Genomic DNA, 21,714 nt, shown 5'->3' with positions numbered 1-21,714 from the left:
AAATTGTTCCGAAAAAAATTAAAGGGATAGTTCACCCTAGAATGATATTTCGCTCATTATCTACTCACCCTCATGTTGACTAAGGGCTGGAAGAAGTTTCAGATTCCTCCGTGGCTTCTCTGAGTTACAGGGGGTCTCGGCATAGCAGTGCATGTCCATATAACGGTTGCAAAGGGACACCGGAGCTCTTCGTAAAAAAACACACACAAAAAAACATCCAAATACCTCCATGCTGCTCGTATGTAATGTCCGTCTTGTGCTGAAGCCCCAAATTGCGTAATTGTCCCGAAAAAAATTAAATAAGTCTATATTTTAAGCTTGTTTGTAGCGGAAGCTTCTCGAAGCTCCTCTTCCTGGTCCGTCCAAATCTCGCGTGATTCGCAGTAACCGCACTGACGCATGCTGACGCCGGCGCAAATCACGCGAGATTTGGACGGACCAGGAAGAGGAGCTTCAAGAAGCTTCCGCTACAAACAAGCTTAAAATATAGACTTATTTAATTTTTTTCGGGACAATTACGCAATTTGGGGCTTCAGCACAAGACGGACATTACATACGAGCATCATGGAGGTATTTGGATGTTTTTTTTGTGTGTGTTTTTTTACGAAGAGCTCCGGTGTCCCTTTGCAACCGTTATATGGACATGCACTGCTATGCCGAGACCCGCTGTAACTCAGAGAAGCCACGGAGGAATCTGAAACTTCTTCCAGCCCTTAGTCCACATGAGGGTGAGTAGATAATGAGCGAAATATCATTCTAGGGTGAACTATCCCTTTAAATAAATCTATGTTTTAAGCTTGTTTGTAGCGGAAGCTCCTTCACTGCTCTTACTGGTCCGTCCAAATCTCGCACGATTTGCGCCAATTGAGAGCCGTGAAGGAGCTTCCGCTACAAACAAGCTTAAATACAAGGCGGACATTACAGACAAGCTGTGTGGATGTATTTGGATGGTTTTAGGTGTGTCTTTTTGGACCAAGAAAAGTGAGCTCCGTTCGCAACCGTCATATGGACATGCACTGCTACGCCGAGACCCCCTGTAACTCAGAGAAGCCACGGAGGACTCTGAAACTTCTCCCAGCCCTTAGTCCACATGAGGGGGAGTAGATAATGAGTGAAATTTGAATTTTGGGTGAACCATCCCTTTAAGTATAGTCATCATTTCATATTCTTTAGTTTTTTGTACCGCATAAGCATACAATGCTCTTTAAAGAACTTCACTGTAAGAATTCTTACAAACATCAGAATGGATACATTGTCAGCCTGTGGTATAATATTTCCATACCCATAGTCAAAACTGGAAATTCTTTGATTCAACAGTTCTAGGGTGAAAAGCTTTTCTTCATAAATTAAGTGTTGTAACATTAGTCTCACAATCTCTTAAGCTCGGAACCAGCATTGCATCCCTCTGCAGCGACCCTAACACAGCATCAAGGATCCAACCACAGCTGATCTGCATCGGCAATTTGAGGAGCACAGCACACCAGTACATCATCATCACGAGGAATGATGGAGTGACCATTCCTGTAGATGAAGGCCTGTGCCATAGACAAGCTATTTAGGCTGTACTGGGTCTGCAACTTGTCCTATCCACCACAACTCAGCTCTGTGTTCACCTTCTTTGAATACATCTATGAAGTGACCATCTCAACCAAGAGGAGAGCCATGGTACTAGAGCTTATCTCTAAGCTTCAGGCTGCAGAGTAGATCACGAGAGAATGTACATATGTCCAAGGTGCAGACAGTCAATATCTACAGAAGTAAAGACACTCATTTGGCATTTACAGATGTTACTGGTTCAAAATTGCGGGGTTTGTCCTGCACTGCAGGATCGCGTGAACGCGTGACTTTTCACCACAACTGTTTTCCTCTAGGTGGCAGCACCGTACTAAATACTGCTCAGACGTTTTGGGGACAATGCTGACAGCCTGATAGCCGCGATTAGGAGTGGCGCTGTTCATGATACAGAATACAAGAGGATGAAAGGAGAACTAGCTGCAGACAGTAAATAATATAGTAGCCTAGTTTTTCAATGACCAAATGTAACGACGGGAGCTACAGTAGACTATAGCCCACGTCTCACTCTCTTTTTTTGGTCATCTGTCTCGTCATCTCCAAAATGTGTTTTTAAAATGAGCCAACTACAGTACTGTGCAGTAGTGCCGCAGATTTCTCACTCCGCACCTTGTTTGAGAGTGCAGCTGGATGATTTCTTGTGAATGAACGGGTCTGTGTCACTTTGGGGCTGGGCGATAAAACATAGGATAAATAACTTTCCCTCGATAGAAGACGCGGCCGATACAAAGTCGATAGGTTTCATTCATCCATTTTTTGACAGACAAGACAAACAGCCAGTGATAATGAGAGTGGTGACACCGTCAGCCATGCAGCCGGCCTGGACTTTTTATTTTTAATTATGAAGGATCATCTGCGCAAGGCAAAGATGATAGCATCAATAAAACACGGCGTAACACACGCGGCTGTATGGGACAGGCTTTTATTTAATTCAGAACAAACCGCTTAGCAAAAATGGAAAATATAGTCTATAATAATTAATTGATCTGTTGTTTGGCCACTGTTTGAAAATAACCCGAATTATCAGTCCCTCCAGGAATTCGCGATGTTGCGATCGCAACAATTAACGCAAATTCAGCCAATCCCCGCGAATTTTTGCGATCTTGCAATTTTGTACAATCACCGCAACTTTTCCGCAAATTGGACCAATCGTCGGTGCTTTCCGCGAGTTACACAGCAGAGAGTGCGAGTGTGGACGGAGCGGTGGTTGAAAGTGAGTCCACGGAGGAACAGCGTGGCTGGGCTGACGGCAAGAAACTTGATACAACGCGCACAAAGTGTTAATTAAAGGAACACAAGCTGAGTTGAACGTGTTGAGTGTGTGAGTTGTCCTGGTTGACCACCCGAGGCTGTGTCAACCCCGCAGCACTCGCCGAGGGGGAATCCAGTGAGTGCGCCACTGCAGGGCCGGAGCGGAGCAGCCAGCGGCCAGGTGCCCCTCCCCCCATCCTAAGGCCCTGGCCCTGGACTTGAGTAGCCACCCACCCCTTTTTATTCAAAGACTGGACTGTTTTAATAAAACAGTTCTTTTACCACGATTTTTAAACAGACATTTTAATTAAAAGTAAATCAACTTTCAACTCTATATAATTTTCCTGTGCCTTTCTTAACAAGTGGAAAATTGCTGGTATAACATGACATCACATTAATTTGTGACATTTTAAAATTTTCAATTTTCCTTTGATTTTTAATTATTCAGAACAAAACTGCAACTTTTTTTTGCAACTTTCGCTGTCTCCCGCAATTTAATCGCAACAAAAGGGCTGAAAACATCGCAACATTCACCGCAATTTTTTCAAAATGTGGCCGCAAATTCAGGCATTTTAGGCCGCAACAATCACAAAAAAAGCCCGCGAAATCCTGGAGGGACTGAATTATGAGCAAATAATCTGATCCAGAGCAGCAGTCATAATCAGACTTCTTCTAAATAAACCTTAACATTCAATAACTGGGTCAGGTCGGACCATGGGTTACGCTCACGGACGCGTTGATGTTTTGTGATTTATCTGCTGCCTTGACTCTGCCCTTTATACATGTGCGTTCAGATTAACAATAAGACAAGCCATGGTTGAGTTTATTGAGTTAATAATCAGCATCTTAGTACCTCTGATCCGGAGCGATAGTGTTATGAAAATCGCTACAGTTGAACTGGTCTGGTTTTTAGCTGCTCAATCTCATTGTTTCAAAGAAAAGGGATTGATTTTTATAACGAAATGAAACGAAAACAATATTATATTGATACATTGTTGTAAAAAAAATCCAAAAGAAACGAAAATGAACTAAAGAAAATAACTTTCACACACACATTAAAACAGTGCGATTGGTTGAAAGCTGATAATTAGCCATGTGCTTATAAGATGATTGGCCGAAACCAAGAACAAAGCCGCGTGAATGGCCAATCGCCATGTGTTAACGGACACACATCGACTCCTGATCTTTCCTCGTCGCAAGCCTTGATGTCTCCGCTGGTTCTATCTTCAACCTCGGACAGCATTAACATCTCTCACCAACACCCCGATGTAAGCTTGAGGCAGAGGGAGGAGGGGGAGGGGGGCTGTCGGGGGGGAGCTGCTGAAATGGAGAGCTGTCCCCCACAAGGTGCTAAAGTGAGGGAGAGGAGTGGAGAGACTGGCCGTCCTAAGAAACGCCGGTTGATTTGAGCGATTTAAGCAAAGCAAAGCCTGGGCTTTTATTATATGCTTGTGTTTTTTCTCTATTTTTGCCTGTTTTCACTCTGCACCTGCCCTAATGTGTGTCTCCCTTGTCTCTAGTAAATGAATATTTCCCACAATAAAATGAGTCTTTAGAACAAAGAACTGATTTTTTTCTCTAGCTTTATAGAGCTTTATAGGCTATAATAACCTTGCTTACTGCTTTTTGAATCACTTGACAAAATAAGATGCCTCAAGCAAACTTGGATATGAAAACATTTTATTGAAGAAGAAAAAACACACACACATTGTAGCATCAAGTACTGTAGGCTACTGTAGGCTACAGTAGGGTGAGGATAGGACCCTCAGATGATCTTCTCGGAGTTCGCAAGAACTCGTTGATCTTATCTATGCAGTCTTTCAAGTCCTTTCTGTCCATGCCTGGAAACTCCGTTCTCAGTGACTGCACTACAAAGTTGTGTTGGTGAGAGATGTTAATGCTGTCCGAGGTTGAAGATAGAACCAGCGGAGACATCAAGGCTTGCGACGAGGAAAGATCAGGAGTCGATGTGTGTCCGTTAACACATGGCGATTGGCCATTCACGCGGCTTTGTTCTTGGTTTCGGCCAATCATCTTATAAGCACATGGCTAATTATCAGCTTTCAACCAATCGCACTGTTTTAATGTGTGTGTGAAAGTTATTTTCTTTAGTTCATTTTCGTTTCTTTTGGATTTTTTTTACAACAATGTATCAATATAATATTGTTTTCGTTTCATTTCGTTATAAAAATCAATCCCTTTTCTTTGAAACACTGAGATTGAGCAGCTAAAAACCAGACCAGTTCAACTGTAGCGATTTTCATAACACTATCGCTCCGGATCAGAGGTACTAAGATGCTGATTATTAACTCAATAAACTCAACCATGGCTTGTCTTATTGTTAATCTGAACGCACATGTATAAAGGGCAGAGTCAAGGCAGCAGATAAATCACAAAACATCAACGCGTCCGTGAGCGCAGCGCACCTCATTTTCTCCTGTGAAGAAGAAGAGAAAAAAGAACCACATGGTCCGACCTGACCCAGTTATTGAATGTTTAGGTTTATTTAGAAGAAGTCTGATTATGACTGCTGCTCTGGATCAGATTATTTGCTCATAATTCGGGTTATTTTCAAACAGTGGCCAAACAACAGATCAATTAATTATTATAGACTATATTTTCCATTTTTGCTAAGCGGTTTGTTCTGAATTAAATAAAAGCCTGTCCCATACAGCCGCGTGTGTTACGCCGTGTTTTGTTGATGCTATCATCTTTGCCTTGCGCAGATGATCCTTCATAATTTGTGATACATAATCATCAAGTCATAAAGCAAGACAGGCTTTATCATATTACAATAGTTTCTGTGATTTAGGCAGGGTATACAGTAGTTAGTTCTAGTTTAATAGCCTAGAGTTTAAGCTGTGGATTACTGCACAGATCACTGAGTCATCCGCCTGTCATCCTCCGTTCTCACAGATGCCACCTGGTGGTTGTTTTGGCACATTGAGGCTTTTCATTAAAACCTCTTGTCTCGCCAAAGAAAAAAAATGCCTGAGTCTTGTGGCGTCTCGCGTGAACCACGCGTGAAGTCCGCAATTTTGAACCAGTAACATCTGTACGTGAAATACATGCCTTATCAGATGGACAGGACTTGACTATCATCTGCAGCCAAGATGGTTGCCCGAGGATGTACCACAACTTCAATTCATTTTCCAAACATCTTCATAGAGACCACCAGTCCAACACAACAGTCATGGATAATGTGTCTTTCCACGCTAATGACCACAGTCGCTGCAGAGGGATGCAATGCTGGTTCCAAGCTTAAGAGATAAACATACAGAAGAGATACAAATAATTATAGGTGTGGTGTGATATAAAATTATGCAAAACAAGACGTACTATGGTAAAACAGACAACAACACAGTAATCAAACAGATAATTGCTGACCTCTGGAGAGGAAGTGTGGACAAATTTCAAAGTGTTCCCTGACACATACTGGCCTTATGAAGTGAGCACTTTATCAATCCCTTGCACTTTGGCACTGGTTGCACTTTATTTGCTTAATAGTATTTGTAATTTTGTATTGTGAAATTCATAAACAATCTTTAAAAACATAAAAGGTGTTCAGTATACATAACATTTCTTTCTTACAAAACATACCAGTACAAAATCCAGTAGGAATGATATTGCAGATTTCACACTGCAGCGACTCCCAGGTATTGGTGGCAGAAGATGTGTGAGGACAACCAGCATCGTGTAGCACTTCTCATCTGAAAATGAAATGAGAACAGAAAACTAGATATCCACAGAACTAGATACGCGCCGCTTTGTCTAACTAGCCACAAACTAATGCAAATGCGATATGACACTTACCAGACTCGGCATATCCAAGAAGTGTGGGTATTCGCTGAAGATTTTAGCCATTGTGGGAGTCTCCTTTGATATCCATGACCTACGCCTGGTGTACGTCTTCTCCATTGCTGATTTGATTGAAGGAATGTTCTCTGAAGAGGGCCTTAGCCGTTTCATGAGTGTGATCCACTCACTGGTCACACTGCTGTCACCCTGTTCCTGTTCTGACCCTGGTCTGTTGTCGCAGGTTATCTTGCGCTTTGTGTAGCGACGCTGACCAGCTTCCAGCTTTCGGCGGATGTTGTGCAGTCTCATTTCCAAGAATCCAGAACGGGATGTTGGATCATAAAAATGCTCCTGAAATTACAACAAAATGTTTTTTTTTTAAGAATACTGAATAGTGTACAGTAAGTAAATACACAATGAGATAAAAGTTAGACTTTAGGTGCTAAAAGTTCTAATACTGTTACCTACACAGTCAGATGACGTAACAGTCAATAAATTAGCTAATCATGAGATAATAAGGCTAACTGACAACAGTCAAGGAATGACAAACACAAAATATGTTCATTCAGAGTTAAAAAAAAAGAAAAAAAAAAACTTGACTGTTATTTAGGCCATATAAATCATTAGATGTTACTTACAAATCCATCTCCTTTTCCATCATTCTGAACCTTCAAGGATGGGAAAGTGTTGATGATACTCTTTGCGAGAGCAAGCTTTTCATCATTTGGTGGGTAACTGGGGGGACAGAGAAGAGCAAAATCTAAAACTGCCATCTGTCAGGGCAATGACTATTAAGTACAATTCAAAGTCGTTCAATATTTTTTGAGCTTATATACTTACAATCCATGCTTCTCCACCAGGTGACTGATGCATATTTTGAACACTCTGACCGATCCAGGCTCATGGTCTGGGTCCTGGGAAGGAAGAAAAGAGGGGGAAATTCTATTTACACTCATTGTATAGTATGATGAGTTTATAAATAAATCTCAAACCAAAACTAATCTGACTACATGAACTTGGACTGTGCAGCCGTCCTTGACTTAACAAAAAATTGCTAGCACAGCTAAAGTTTTCATAAAAACGTGTCACCTACACTGTGTGATAAAGAGCTAATTTTATGTACTCAGTCACTAGTACAATAAATCAAGTTTGTGTAACCAAGAGCTACAAGATCCAAAATAATAAGAATCATTCACTCTTACACATGCGCACACATGTCATTCTTATCAATATCAACCAGCTCCACAAAAATCCACACAGCCTTTAACACCTTGCTCTGACACGCACGCACGCACGCACACACACACACACACACGCGCGCGCGCACACACACACACACCTGCCCCCCACAGACACAGTGACTACCTTTACATGCACTTCAAGAAGCAGGTTAGAGTCCGTGTTTTGCAGTCGGGGACTTTCGGGCTCAAAGCGCTGTTACCGTGACACTTGAACTCTATTTCTAGTGGGGCTAGCAACCCCCAACTCTGCTGCACGTAACGTCAGCTTCATCTGAGCTCCCTCAAAACACCAACTCGGTCTCTCCGCTCAGAAACGTCCACGCCCTCCACCGCCACTACTTTTTTTTTTCAATTACATCAACAAAAGAAATTAATTACAGAACATTAATACACATAGATGTCAGACAAACAGCCCTTCCCCCTCCCCACCACACACACACACTCACTCACTCCTTGAGAGCAGATGAAGCTACGAGCACCGAGTCGGGAGGCTAGTAACGTTAGCCTCGCTAGCTGTCATGGATGCTAACGTTACCTACACTGACAACAATAAGCGACGAAGTGGCCTCACAATATGGCGGCTTTTACCGCCAGCCACCGCGCGGTCAGCGACGTCACGTCTCCCCTCCCCCGTGCCCTTCCCGCCACTCATCTGTAACGTTACCGTCTCTCCGGTGTAGGTACTTTCCGCCAACTGCTAACGTTAACGGCTTCTGTTGCCCGGTAACGTTAGCTTCGAGTTCACAGCAGTTAACGTACATTAACATAACCAGTTGTCCTGGTTCTTCAAAATAAAAGCACCGCTGTTTCCGCTTTGATTCTGCCGAATCATTCATAACGTTACTTCTGTGGTTATTTAACAGTAAAGTAACGTAAAAAGTGAAGCGTTACTCTACACTGACGGGGATATTGTCCAATACATTTTGAAAGTAACGTTAACTTAAACACTGGCAATGGCGCAGTTTGCGGGCTAATTTCCAATCATGTTCAGAGGTTAGCTAACTTAGGTTAACTTTGGCCGGCCTGCTAATATTACCTTAGCACGCAAAAAAACCCGTTAGCAACAGGAAATGTGTAGCCATCTGACCTGGCGATATATTTTATGCTGTAAACCTTTCTATTTTCCCCGTCAAATGTCGGCATAGCCTGACCGTTAATATATTATCATTAACGTTAAGTTACTGCAAGGGAGGTCACCAAGTTTATTGAAGCTAACAGATAGCTATGGCTAACTCTAACCAGGAGCAGGTTATTACAAACGTTATTTAGCTCCTTAACATATTTTAAATGTTATTTTCTGCATGTTATCTTGCTAATAAATATGAACACCAAATGGAAAACATAACTTACAGGTGGCTGCGACTCCGACTCCGACTCCATCCTCCTCTCCTCCCTCGAAGAAGTGAAAAGAGCGGTGACAGCGGTCAAATGCAGAAATTCAAAAGGAGCATGACGTGATCGGACCGTTAAATTTTTAAACTAGATTATTTTCACGTGCAAAAATATTCACTTTTATTTATTTTTATTCGTTTTAAGGCTATTTCATGTACTACTATAAAAAATATACATATATATATTTGTTGTTGTTGTTTTTTAAAAATTAATTTCAAATTATTCTCCCCCCATCATGACACATGTACTGTGTGAATAATAAAATAACAAAATAACACATTGTGTGCTAAAATCTACACAACATGTGTCAAAATGATATCAACACAAACTGTGTGTTGTTTTTTGACACATCCCTTTTTGCTGTGTACTGTACCATTCCACTTCAGACTGATAGTACTCGACCTGCAGTTTTTAAAAATTTATACTGTAAATGTACACAAAATATTTCAAAATATTAAAGTTTAGAGGGCTTTTATTCTGAAATTCCACATCAGATTGGTCTGATTTTTTCTGGGTGTCATCTTCAGGTCGAGTACTATCAGTCTGAAGTGGAATGGTACAGTAATAACTAGCAGTTTTTTTTTAAATGATACTGTAAATGTACACAAATACTTCAAAATATCAAAGTTCAGAGGGCTTTTATTCTGAAATTCCACATCAGATTGGTCTGATTTTTTCTGGGTATCATCTTCAGGTCGAGTACTATCAGTCTGAAGTGGAATGGTACAGTAATAACTAGCAGTTTTATACTCTACATGAATGCAGTGTTAAAGGCTTTTATTTTGTAAGGCTGGCTTTTATTTTGAAATGCTACATCAGACGTTTCGGGGTCATTGCTTTCATTTTACGGGCACTTTCTCGCTCTTGCCGTAATGTGCCGTATATGCGCGCACCTTAAAACAACGTGTGGGCTGGCTTGACCAAGGATTTCAACGTGTGGGCTGGCTTGACTTCAGTGATTGTTTGAAATTTATTTATAGAATGTATTATTTGAACTAAGATGAAGTGTGACGATGATGATTTAAATTGACATGCCCAAAATAAACAAATTGATTGATTAATCCTTTCCAAACAATCGACTCACGTCCGACGCTGCCCTGTTCCCTTGAACGCATCATATTCACCGCAGCCAGAAACAGGTTAACTTCACCTCTTCCTCGAACCACGGCGACTTTAAATGGACATTTCATTTAATGCACGCCAATAAATACGCTTTGCGTTTAATAAGATCTGTAGAGAAGTGTAAAGAAATGTAAGTACACAAAACATTCGCAATACAGTAATGTGATTGAATGCAAGTCGTACTTTTCAACCATGTACACATGCAGTGGTTAAAGTGTTTCGCTTTTGTTTACATATTGTTTAGTGTATTTTGACAGTATTTCCGAGCTAGTTCATCACTTTCTCAACACGACAGGCTTTGTCATAGTGTGTAGTGTTGTGCGGAGAGAAGTGTAGCGCTGAATATGTTGATTAGACTGGAGGAAAGAGAACAATAAACACCGAGGCATTGTCCGTGTATTTCAAAGGCAAACCGATGGTAACCTGTTGTTTGAGATCAGCTCGAGTCAAAACGTTACCTGTAGTCACGTAATTGACTGATATGCAGTGAAACGGTTGTCACCTGTGAGCTTGAGTGGCTCACAGAGCTAGACAGGTGGTTAGTGGTGTAATTGGTTTTGCTGAAGCGAGATCGAGTCCCGACCCACATGTTTAGTTGTTTGTTTGAGTAGTGTTTGGGCTGTGTTTGGGTCATATAAACATGGTTTTTACACGTTGTAGCCCAGCTGCTGCTGTTTAATTTGACATATAATATGACTATATTCTTTCATAATTGTGCAGTGGTGGCTCTGGTGTGTGTGTGTGTGTGTGTGTGTGTGTGTGTCTCAGAGAGAGTAGGTTCAAACTTGCTAACTGTTAGCCACCGTAGCTCAGGCGTTGGTCTCCAGTCAGATAAAAGCTGCTGTTGTTCTTCAGATGAAAGCTCATTAAGGTGTTCACCTCTCCAGTGGAGCATCACTGCAGTTGAATTAGCTGCTAAACTGCTGGAGGCTAAAAAGTCAGGGGACACGTCTGTGTGTTGACCATCACCAAGGCAACGTGAACAGAAGTGCAGCTCAGACATGGTGCAGTTAAGTTAAGAGGCAGCATAGCGTTGTGCCTCTTCACCTCCATGTGAACTCACTGTGGGAACTTACTGCACATGTGCAAACAGCCACATACACACCGTACTGACAGAAGAGGCAGAGCAGCTCTGGGCCTTTGCTCTGTAATACTACACATGGCTGAGTGGTTTGTGCAGCTGCTGCCTGGACAGAAGCTAGCTCTGTTTACTGGCTTTTATTAGACCATGAAAATCACCACATTCTGACACATTGAACTTGTAGTAAAGTTATCTGAAAGTCCAAAAGAATCCAACTTTAGATGAAGTGAATAAATCAAAGCCCTGACTGCACCTCACTGGTTTTTAGTCCAGTCTCTGTTTCTCTTCATGTTTCACCTCCACTACAGAAACACATGTGATGTATCAGACAATAACTGATCTATAATCAATAGCTGCTGGCTCCACCTCTTTCCTGAGGCTCTGTCATGTTAATAGTGAAACATTCAAAGACAACATCCCATAATAAGCAGGTGTGTGTGTGTGTGCTGGTTTCAGGTTTTTCTGTCTCTGAGCATCATTCAACATGTGTTTCTACACGTTAGTTGTCATGGTAACAGAGTTCAGCCTCACATGTTTGTTGTCTTGAGCATGGTCAGTAAATCTCTGATCAATGTGGCTGCACAACATGAGTTTGTCTGGATGGAGCCACAGGTGGAGCTGACAGGTGAAGAGGCGGAGTCACTGCGTCTGTGTTGAAGCAGCAGCAGCTTCTCATGAATATTAATGAGCTGTTTTCTCTCTATGTAACTGTTTAACCTGCTTCCTGTTGCTTCAGCTGTTGGACTTTGATTTTCTAAACTTGTTCTTTCTGAAGCTTCTTCAGCTCTGAACAGATGATGAGACACTGAACGCTGTCAACAAGGAGCTTTGTCCTCAACTCACTGCTTTTATTCTTTATTCAGATTGGAGTTCTGCAGTTTGTCAGAGATCAGCTGTTCTTCTCTGGTCTCAGCTCTGAAGTCCAACCCCTCCCACCTGAGAGAACTGGACCTGAGCTGGAACGACCTTTATGATTCAGGAGTGAAGCATCTGAGTGGTTTTCTGGAGAGTCCAGACTGTAGACTGGAGACTCTGAGGTCAGTTCACTGACTGTTACTGTTGTAGATCTTAGATCTTTGATCCACAACTGAACCTGATTGATCTTCACTCAGAACTTGAATCATTGACTTTGATGTCATGAATGAAGGACGTTTGAAATAGTTGTTGTCTCATGTTTCCACTTGTTCTTCTCTCACACTGACAATGACTCTTCACTTTCAGCTCATTTCACTCAGTCTGATCAATAATCAATGATCTGATCACTGCAGCTGTGTTTGTGTGTGTGTGTGTGTGTGTGTGTGTGTGTGTGTGTGTGTGTGTGTGTGAGTGATATTAATCGTCCCTTTTCTTTTCTTAATAATATACAGTAGTATGTACATTCACACATTTCAATGTCTTCTCCCTAAACGTCCTCCCATACAAAGTCCCTCTACTCATTTACACACTGATCATTGATCAGGACACATCTGATCAATCATCAATCATTTCATCTTCTTCTTTTATTCTTTATTCAGATTGTACAACTGCAGTTTGTCAGACATCAGCTGTTCTTCTCTGGTCTCAGCTCTGAAGTCCAACCCCTCCCACCTGAGACACCTGGACCTGAAAGGATACAACCACCTGAGCTCTTCAGCTCTGCAGCAGCTTCATGATCTTGTGAAGAGTCCAGACTTTCGACTGGAGACTCTGAAGTGAGTCTGATCTGTATCTGTTTCCACAGCTGATGAGACTGTGGGAGTGAAATAAAGTGTAAAGTGCAGCAGGTGAACCTGTCAGGATGTGACATCACACATGACATCATCTATGACATCACAGACTCAGAAAACGCTGCAGCAGCTTCAATGTGTCAATCATCAGTGATCCAGTCACAGGTAAAGGTGTTGAGTCAAACAGGAACAATGAGCTTCACCTGTCACTCAAGTACAGGAAGTACTTTTACTCCACTAACTCCAAACTAAATACTTCACTGTGATACTGTCATTACATATACTTTTACTCTGGTACTGTAAATATGAGAAGTATTCACTGTGATACCTTAAAAGAAGTACTTTTACTCTGATACTGTCTATAGAAACTACCTTTATTGTTGTGCTGTAAATACATTAAGTGTTTTTACTGTGTTACTGTTAGTAGCCTACTGCCACATCCACTTGTCGTGCACAACAAAACACAGCAAAAGACCAAAATACATGTTTTATAACGAATTTCTTCTTTTCGCCCTCAGTCTTATTAAACAGAAAGATGCCATTTAATTAAACTATTTAGTATTATTGATAAGTATGATTTACAAAAGAAACCCTAGCCTTTATTTTAGAACTTAACACACATATGTACATAACTTCCTGTACGTTTTCTTCTCTTTTTTTCAATATTTGCTCTTTCAAGACTCAACATGTAGTCATAAAACATCAGAATATCATTGCAGAGCAGCTAAAACTACAACAACAGCATGAAAAGATAAATATTATTTAGGTGTCAGGCTCAGTTACATTTCAAAATTAAAGTGTTTATTTTCGCAAATTACAATGAAAGGTTGTTTTTTTTCATGGTTTTTACAGTGAATGTGTTGTCGAACAAGAGATTATGAATAAACGCAAGAACTGTCAGGTTTAGTTTTTTAATCACATGTGAAAAACTATGGAGTGATTTTTTTTAAAACAACCTGATTTTATTTTGATTTATTTATTATTTATGTTTATTGATACATATTGGAGCACCTGTCTGATGTTTCATGTTTGATTGTATGTACAACCCTGTTCTCTGTACATCCCTTTGTATGTACAATGTTTTCAATAAAGCTCATTGAGAAAAAAAAAAAGAAGTTTCCGGTCGGAACTCTTCTCTTCTTCGTTCACAGACTTGTAAAAACTTAACTTTACATTATTTTAACCACCGATTTGCATTTAAAAGTGTATTTTAATACCTGAAACATTTTCATACATTATATTTTTAAGGCATGTGTTCAGTCGTGTGGCTGTTTTTTAAATTTATTTATAAGACTTGCATTCCCCGCCGTCCTGTCGCTGGGGCGGTAATATTCTGGTGTCGCCAGAAAACCCTTCCTTTACTTTCTTTACTGCTCTTAGCGGTGAGCTCAAGCAATACATAACCTCCATCAAATGTTCAAGCAGCCAGAAAGCGATTAAGACTATCAATATATATGTGAAAACTTGAACATTTTTTTGTAAATTCCGCCTGGCGTTCAACATAGATATGCTTTATAGATTGCATTTTATTATGAAAAACTGTTTTTTTTTTGTAATGTGAAACAAAGTTTTGAATTAAAAAAATTAAAAATTCACACTCTCTTCCTCGTTCACAGACGTGTAAAAACTTAACTCTACATTATTTTAACCACCGTGTTGCATTTAAAAGTGTATTTTAATACCTGAAACATTTTCATTCATTACATTTTTAAGGCATGTGTGCAGTCGTGTGGTTGTATTTTATTTATAAGACTTACACTCCCCGCTGTCCTGTCTGTGGGGAGGAGGTATTTTGGTGACGGACCTCTGGCTCTTCACCGACACATGTGAGCGACCATGGCTTCACCCGGCGGCGGCACCGGGGAATCGAACCTGATCGGTGTGTGCGACGGGGAGCTGGACCCGAGGAGATACCGCTCCTCTTTTCTCACCAACAAAGTGTGGGGGGGGGCAGCCAGACTGGTCACCGGGCCTCACGCCGCCCTCCTGTGTCCGTGGCAGGTCCTCAGGTATAGGGACGTCACGATTACCTGTTTTCACAATTAATCATGGTATTGATTAAAGATTCCTAAACACCGTCACTTTCCAACAAAGATTATGTCTGAACCGTATCGGCAGATGCGCCAAAGTAAAAGTAAATGCACAGAAACTGGTCCATTTACTTCACGTTATACTGAATTGGTAGGAATTTAAATGTTAGGACACTGTGGACCACAAGACCTTAGTGGCTCGGTTACACCACCTAGTGGGTATTCGTGGTGCTGCTCTGGAGTGGCTAGAATCATATCTGGCTGACAGAAGCATGAGTGTCAGCCTTGGGAATGTGTAGTCCAGCTCTGCTCCACTGTTGGATGTTGTATTTCTTTGTGTTTATTGACCCTGGGCTCCATCCTGAGAAAGCATGGCGTCTCTTTTCATCGTTACGCACACGACAGTCAGATGTATGAGGAGGAGGAGGAGGAGGAGGAGGAGGAAGAGAGAGGAGGAAGAGAAGGAGGAGAGAGGAGGAGGAGCAGGAGGTGCAGGAGGAGGAGGAGGAAGAGGAGGAGGAGGAGGATGAGGAAGAAGAGGAGGAAGAGGGGAGGAGGAGGAGAGAGGAGGAAGAGGAGAAGAAGGAGGAGGAGAGAGAGGAGGAGGAGGAGGAGCTGGAGGAGGAGCAGGAGGAGGACAAGCAGGAGGAAGAGGAGGAGGAGAGAGAGGAGGAAGAGGAGGAGCAGGAGGAGAAGGAGGAGGAAGAGGAGGAGGAAGAGGAGGAGGAGAGAGAGGAGGAAGAGGAGGAGCAGGAGGAGGAAGAGAAGGAGGAGGAGGAGGAGGAGGAGGAAGAGAAGGAGGAGGAGAAGGAGGAGGAGGAGGAAGAGGAGGAGGAAGAGGAGGAGGAGAGAGAGGAGGAAGAGGAGGAGCAGGAGGAGGAAGAGAAGGAGGAGGAGGAGGAAGAGGAGGAGGAAGAGAAGGAGGAGGAGAAGGAGGAGGAGGAAGAGGAGGAGGAAGAGAAGGAGGAGGAGAAGGAGGAGGAGGAAGAGAGAGAAGGAGGAGGAGGAGGAGGAGGAGGAGGAAAAGGAGGAGGAAGAGAAGGAGGAGGAGAAGGAGCAGGAGGAGGAGGAAGAGAAGGAGGAGGAGAAGGAGGAGAAGGAGGAGGAGGAGGAAGAAGAGGAGGAACAGGAGGAGGAGGAAGAGCAGGAGGAGGAGGAGAAGGAGGAAGAGGAGCAGGAAGAGGAGGAGGAGAAGGAGGAGGAGGAAGAGGAGGAGGAAGAGTAGGGGCAGGAGGAGAAGGGTGAAGAGGAGGAGGTTGAAGAGGAGGAGAAGGAAGAAGAGGAAGAGAAGGAGGAGGAGGAGGAAGAGGAGGAAGAGGAAGAGGAGCAGGAGAAGGAGGAGGAGAAAGAGGAGGAGGAGGAGGAGGAAAAGGAGGAGGAGGAGCAGGAGGAGGAGCAGGAAGAGGAGGAGCAGGAGGAGGAGGAGGAAGAGGAGGAGGAGGAGGAAGAGAAGGAGGAGGAATAAGTGGAGGAGGAGAGAGGAGGAAGAGGGGAGGAGGAAGAGGAGGAAGAGGAGGAGGAGGGTGAAGAGGAGAAGGAGGAGGAGGAAGAGGAGCAGGAGGAGGGGGAGGAAGAGAGAGTAGGAGGAAGAGGAGGAGCAGGAGGAGGAGGAGAAGGAAGAGGAGGAGGAGGAAGAGGAGGAGGAAAAGGAGGAGAAGGAAGAGGAGGAGGAAGAGAAGGAGGAGGAATAAGAAGAGGAGGAAGAGGAGGAGGAAGAGGAGGAAAAGGAGGAAGAGGAGAAGGAGGAGGAGGAAGAGAGAGGAGGAAGAGGAGGAGCAGGAGGAGGAAGAAGAAGAGGAGGTTCACAGTCTGTACAGAACCAGGACCAGGACCAGGACCAGGACCAGGACCAGGACCAGAACCAGGACCAGAACCAGGACCAGAACCAGGACCAGGACCAGGACCAGGACCAGGACCAGGACCAGAGTGGGACTGAGCAGCATGTGGACGTGGTGCAGGAGGTCCAAGCCCAGGAGGAGCAGCTCCATCAGCAGGTCGGTGTAGTAGATGTAGGAGGACTTGTTCTCCCAGCTGCTCTCCTGGTTCATGTCCCACAGCTGGAGGGAGGACCTGCACCTTTCCCACTAATAAAGACACTCACATTTACTAACCCGGATTTAAACCCTGTGGAACAAAGATGACAAGTGTACACTGATCACAACAACCATGCACACCTGGTGCAGGACTACCTCTGAAACAACTATCAAGCTAGGTTGCTAACAGCAGAGTTGGCAGGCGAGCACGCTAGCTAACACCTTGCTGATACACACAATTTAGCATAGCAGTAAGTCTCACAGCCATTCAGTTTGGCATATTTGTCAAAATATTAAATACCAGCGGAATTAGACACAATATTCTGTATTAGCTGACTTGGTTACTGACTAGCTGACTAGCTATTATCATCACAAGTGAGCTAGCTTTTATAAGTTTCAGCTAATAACATTGCCACCAAATGTCCTTTAAGGGCACAACAAGAATTCATCTACTCTTTCAAATTTTCTTACCATTTCAGCAGAGTTGGCACGCTAGCTAATACCTTGCTGATACATACAATTTACCATAGCAGTAAGTCTCACAGCCATTCAGTTTGGCATATTTGTCAAAATATTAAGCGGAATTAGGCATAATATTATCTATTAGATGACTTGGTTACTGACTAGCTAGTCTGGCTTGACAGAAGTGCGTTGCTGCGATTAGCCTCTGATTGGTCGGAAAGAGCCACCGTGTTGCAGTTTTCACAGTCCGCCCGGTAAAGGTAAACATCAACAAACAACAACAGGAACCGAACCATGGATCTATTATACATCCGTGTCATGAACCGAACAGAAGAAGACATATCAGTCAACGGTTGCCAACCGCCGTTACACCGCAGACCGAAATCCAGTTTCCAACCGGCAATATTTTGCAAGCGCACCGTTGCTACGCCGTTGCTATGGCGCCGACCACAACGACTGTGACTGGTTGAAAGAATTCCAAACAGCCGGAGCGTTTTTTTCTGTTATCGCAGAATCATAGGCGGAGCAGCCAGACTCTCTTTCTTCTTTGGAGGAAGGTCTGGCGAGCGAGACTACTGACTAGCTGACTAGCTATTATCATCACAAGTGAGCTAGCTTTTATAAGTTTCAGCTAATAATATTGCCACCAAATGTCATTTAAGGGCACAACAAGAATTCATCTACTCTTTCAAATGTTCTTACCATTTCCGGGTAAATGCTGGTTAAGGTTCAGTCTGGCTGAGTCAGAGGGTCAGCCTCGTGTGGATCCCATCCAGGTCCTGTCTTCAACCCAGTGAGGTGGGTCACAATATTTAACCCAACCTTGGTTCAAACCAATGATGGTTACACCCCGCCTTTCTGAAACCCAGCCGCTTCGAAAACAGATTTCCATTCTTCGTAATGGCGGGGTTTCCCATTTTGTCTTAAGATCCTGCTATTTGGAAAAAGCTGTTGGGAAAAACCTTCCATTCCAAACCCCCCCCACTCCGAATGGACAGACGGACGCAATCAGAAAGGAAACGGAGGCTGCAAATTGCTCGTTTTTTTCCTTTTTGGGGTCAAATGGATCTTGTACATAATTATCCACAAAACAAGCAAATACTTAATGACATATATGATGTGATGAGATATAACGCTCATTATGCTTCAGCTGAATCCTCTAAGCAAATGGCCACGTTGAATTGAAATTGGTTTATCATGTTAAATGTCCGAAATTGCTCCAATGGGTTAAAATGATCTTTGTGCATAATCACACAGCCTGATATGCCCTGACGCACACAGTGGGAGCTGCTGTACAGACCGTCGGTCTTACCCTAACCCTGGTTATTTTCTGAAAGCACTGCGTAAAGAAATTCATTTTTTTTCTCCCCCGGTCGGCTGTCAGCAGGAGCGGCGGCTGCAGCAGGCTTGCACCCGTGACGTGGTGGTTTTGTGTTGAGAGAGAAATTAATTTGAACAGAGCCCCTCCACTTGATGGGAGAAGCTATGCATTTCTCTGTTCTGTTAATTTTGGTTTATTGTTTGTAATAGTATGTTTTTTGTGTTATTGTTTCTTATGAAAATCTATTAAAACTCGTTTGTGTACCTTTATCTTTTCTAAAATGTTAGCTTAGTTGCATGAACAGGTTTTCAATAGCTTTTATGCCTGAATTGAATGGAATTGAATTGAATTGAATTGAATTGAATTGAATTGAATTGAATTGAACTGAATTGAATTGAATTGAATTGAATTGAACTGAATTGAATTGAATTGAATTGAATTGAATTGAATTGAATTGAATACCTATCTAAATGCTGCACTGCTGAAGATGTCTAGTGTAGTCATGTACTGAAAATAGTATTGTTGATGGTCTGCCAGTGTTCTGGTGAGAGAACCAGTTACTGTCCACCCTTGCGTACTGTTTTCATGCAGGTATGGGAGGTTGTGTTACTTTTTGTTGTTTCATTCTACAACATGAGTTATATTCTAAAAATGTAAGATACTGTATGGTTCACTACTCTAATGTACTGTATATTTTTGTGTTTACATGCTTTTCTACTGGAATGTAAATTACTCGTGCATGTTCTTGGCTGCTGAACTTGATGGGAGAAGGTGCAGTAGAGTGCGAGAGAGCCAGTTATTGACCACCAGCAAGCCATGTCATCATTTGGTTTGTTTATATTCTGATTATTAACAATCACAACAATAACTTAATGTATGGTTACAAGGAGTACAGCTCACATAGGCACTTTGGCCAACTAAGTGTCCTCAGGGGTCGTCTCAGCAAAGGTGTGGACAGATGTGTCAGTCAGTAAACAGACAGCCTGCAGTGAGCCGCTAAGTTGCTGATGTGCTTGTGTTTGTGTATTCTCAGGTGAACAAAACTGATGAAACCATGTATAAAAGAAAAATAAAGTTTTTTTTATTTTTATTTTTTAAAGTAGCATCACAGATTTATAATAAATCTTTAAGAGTTATGGACTGTTGGTGACAAATACGGGGTTTATATCAGAGTTTACAAGTTAATTCATGGCCATGATGTCGGAGACGGTGCTTCACCAAATATTAGTCATTTGCTGAGGAAAATAGTGCATCTGTAGCTAAAATATGAGTTGTCTGAATATTGTGAATGTGAATTTGTTTTGAGCATCATTAAGAAAACTGACATTTTATACATATTGGAAACCTGACAGAGCCGTAAATGGTTTGAACAGAAATGTCATAAATTAACTACATTGCGGTGCATTATTAAGACCATGTTTGTTATAAATAATTAATAATCAACTGTCTTCACTTATTATCATGTTCAAACCATCCTCTCATTATCAAACTAAAATCACCTCACCCTTCATATAGCACGTACCTGCAACTCTGAAGTGTTGGCGCTCCCTGCATCACCCTCACCAACATCAGTTGAATCACCAGCATCACCAGCTGAACTTCATCTGGTCTCTAATATGAAAGCAGAGGACATGAATAGTTTTACTGTCACTGTTTAAAAGAGTAAGAATAGAGGAGAGGAGCATCTATTAAACTCAGCAACATGGAGCGTGCTGACCCCCCTGCAGCGGGAACTGTTCCCTAACATTACCGTAAGAGTGACTGCCGGTGAGCAACCGCTGCTCGTCGAAGACAGTTATACGTATATACACAGACACAGCCTGCTTTCAATAAAACACACACTCATATTCTATAATTGCAATGAGTAAAATATATTCAAACAATATAAAACACAATTTAAAATAACAATTATTATATGGAAAAAGCTTCATATTTAAAATGTCCAGCTGTCAGAAATGAAGCAGCCTCCTCTCTAGTGATATTTGCAGCAACACTGCGATCACGCTTTTTTGTATCGCTCATACTCTCTCCATTAAAACAACCTGCTGGTCTTGGCTGAAATCAGCGGCCGCGGTCGCTCCATTTTTGGCTCCAGTAGAATCATATGACGCCAAACGCCTCCTTTGATGTGAACGCGCACAGAGCACAAAGCTGAGACCCGGCCTTAACAAACTAAGTTGATAACCAGCGTCGTAGCACCGTGTTAACTCTTTTGTTTAGCTGAAATATGAACACAAAGCCTGGCTATGTTGAGCCTTCTTCATAGTACAGGCCTCTGCTCTGCTGCCTAACCAATATATAAAATCATTTTTATCTTTTATTTAGCACAAACATATCATTTAAAACAGCATGGACAAGCATCATGACTGGGATGTGCAAGGGGGAGGCATGAAACCCAAAAGGGCTTATATGAGCAGACTCCCCCGCTGCTCAAGAGAGCGATATAAACATTAATTTATACCCACTGCAATACAGCTGTACAACTCCTCAATCTGATTAATTAATTCAGTCACCATAAGCATCCTGGACCCAGCACTTCTTTAACTTCTTAACTTTTTAACCTTCTACACGCATCTCTTATTCATATATTTATTTCTTTTTTATTCTGTGTTTTAATACACTATGTGTTTTTATGTCTTCATGTATTTTTACTCAGTGTTTGTGATCTGTGTTGTTGTCTGTATTGTCTTGCTGCTGCTCTGCGA

General features: G+C 42.3%; 1 protein-coding gene and 1 pseudogene across 1 annotated transcript in view; one reads left to right on the top strand and one right to left on the bottom strand.

Moving 5' to 3' along the window:
* Positions 1–12,559, top strand: part of LOC146986559 (protein NLRC3-like) — a 106,443-nt gene extending 93,884 nt beyond the window's left edge. Inside the window, exon 7 of the mRNA XM_085780503.1 lies at positions 12,321–12,559. Coding sequence (XP_085636629.1) covers positions 12,321–12,507 — 187 coding nt within the window. The 3' untranslated portion in view covers positions 12,508–12,559. The remainder of the gene's footprint in view (positions 1–12,320) is intronic.
* LOC146986560 (uncharacterized) lies at positions 1,682–9,242 on the bottom strand (annotated as a pseudogene).
* Positions 12,560–21,714: the final 9,155 nt, after the last annotated feature.

This window comes from Trachurus japonicus, chromosome 6 (genome assembly GCF_045865225.1).
Source record: "Trachurus japonicus isolate A0001 chromosome 6, Traja_1.0".
In the NCBI taxonomy this organism is placed as follows: Eukaryota; Metazoa; Chordata; class Actinopteri; order Carangiformes; family Carangidae; genus Trachurus; species Trachurus japonicus.
Note: the sequence above shows the minus strand (reverse complement) of the source record. Positions and strands in the feature narration are given on the sequence as shown.